This window comes from Lathyrus oleraceus, chromosome 1 (genome assembly GCF_024323335.1).
Source record: "Lathyrus oleraceus cultivar Zhongwan6 chromosome 1, CAAS_Psat_ZW6_1.0, whole genome shotgun sequence".
Lineage (NCBI taxonomy): Eukaryota > Viridiplantae > Streptophyta > Magnoliopsida > Fabales > Fabaceae > Lathyrus > Lathyrus oleraceus.
Window position 1 is genome coordinate 131,087,025 of NC_066579.1, and position 1,362 is coordinate 131,088,386.

The window sequence follows — 1,362 nt, forward strand, 5'->3', positions numbered from 1 at the left end:
AGGTGTTGAAAGACAACTCACTGTTGGTTATACACCTTAGCAAAATGGCGTATCTGAAAGAAAGAACCAAACTGTGATGGAGATGGCGAAGTCTATGCTACTTGAGAAAGGTTTTCCTAATGCCTTTTGGTCTGAGGCTGTTAATATTGTTGTGTATTTGTTGAATAGATGTCCAACAAAGGTTATATGGAATAAGACTCCATTTGAAGCTTGGAGTGGAAGAACACCTTCAGTTAACCACCTTAAAGTTTTTGGGTGTGTTTGCTATGCTCAAATTCATAAACAAAAGAAGAAAAAGTTGGAAGAAACAAGTGAAAAATATGTCTTTTATTGACTATAGTTCTATGTTAAAGGGCTATAGACTTTATAATTTGAAGACAAACAAGGTGATCATTAGCCGGGATGTTGTATTTGGTGAGAAGACTTCTTGGTATGGAGAATTTGTACCAACTTGATGTGAAGACGGCTTTCTTGAATGGAGAATTAAAAGAAGAGGTGTATGTGCAGTAACCTCAAGGCTTTATGACTAAAGGCCAAGAGAAAAAAGTTTACAAGTTGAAGAAAGCTCTCTATGGGTTGAAACAAGCCCTTAGAGCGTGGTATAGTGAAATTGACAGCTACTTCATTCAAGAAGGATTTCAAAGAAGTCAAAGTGAGCCTACCTTGTATGTGAAGCATCAAGGTAAAGATGATATCCTTCTTGTTTCCCTTTATGTTGATGATTTGGTGTATACGGATGACAACAAGAAAATGATTGAAAATTTTAAAATAGAAATGATGAAAAAATATATGAGTGATCTTGGTTTGCTGCATCATTTTATTGGTATTGAGGCTCACCAAGATGAATATGGAGTTTTTATTTGTCAAAAGAGATATGCTGGAAATATTTTGAAAAAGTTTGGCATGTATGGCTGCAAACCTGCTGATATTCCTTTAGTGGTGAATGAAAAATTAAAGAAGGAAGATGGTGGAAGATTAGTAGATGCAAGCATGTACAGAAGTTTGGTTGGAAGCTTGTTTTATCTTACAGCTGCAGGGCCCGATTTAATGTTTACTGCTAGTTTGCTCTCAAGATTCATGAGTAAATCAAGTCATTCACATATTGAGGTAGCAAAAAGAGTTCTAAGGTATGTCATGGGAACCATGGAGCATAGAATCAGATTTGAGAAAAATTCTAAACTTGAAGCTAAAGACTATTGTGATAGTGGTTGGGCCAGAAGTGCTGATGATATGAAGAGCACTTCAGGTTATGTATTCAACCTTGGTTCAAGTGTGATCTCTTGGTGCTCAAAGAAGCAAGATACTGTGGCACAATCTTCAGCTGGAGCTAAGTATTTAGCAGCTAGTTTGGCTACACAATAA

The 1,362-nt window shown here is 36.4% G+C and overlaps 1 protein-coding gene across 1 annotated transcript; it reads left to right on the forward strand.

The window, feature by feature from the left end:
- The first annotated feature begins 522 nt into the window (after nt 1-522).
- Nucleotides 523-1,362, forward strand: LOC127095554 (uncharacterized mitochondrial protein AtMg00810-like). The gene has a single exon (XM_051034231.1). The coding sequence runs from the start codon at nt 523-525 to the stop codon at nt 1,360-1,362; it is 840 nt and encodes a 279-aa protein (XP_050890188.1).

Bases quoted from the DNA above. Each gene is read 5' to 3' on its own strand.
- LOC127095554 (XM_051034231.1), top strand. From the start codon at position 523: ATGACTAAAGGCCAAGAGAAAAAAGTTTACAAGTTGAAGAAAGCTCTC.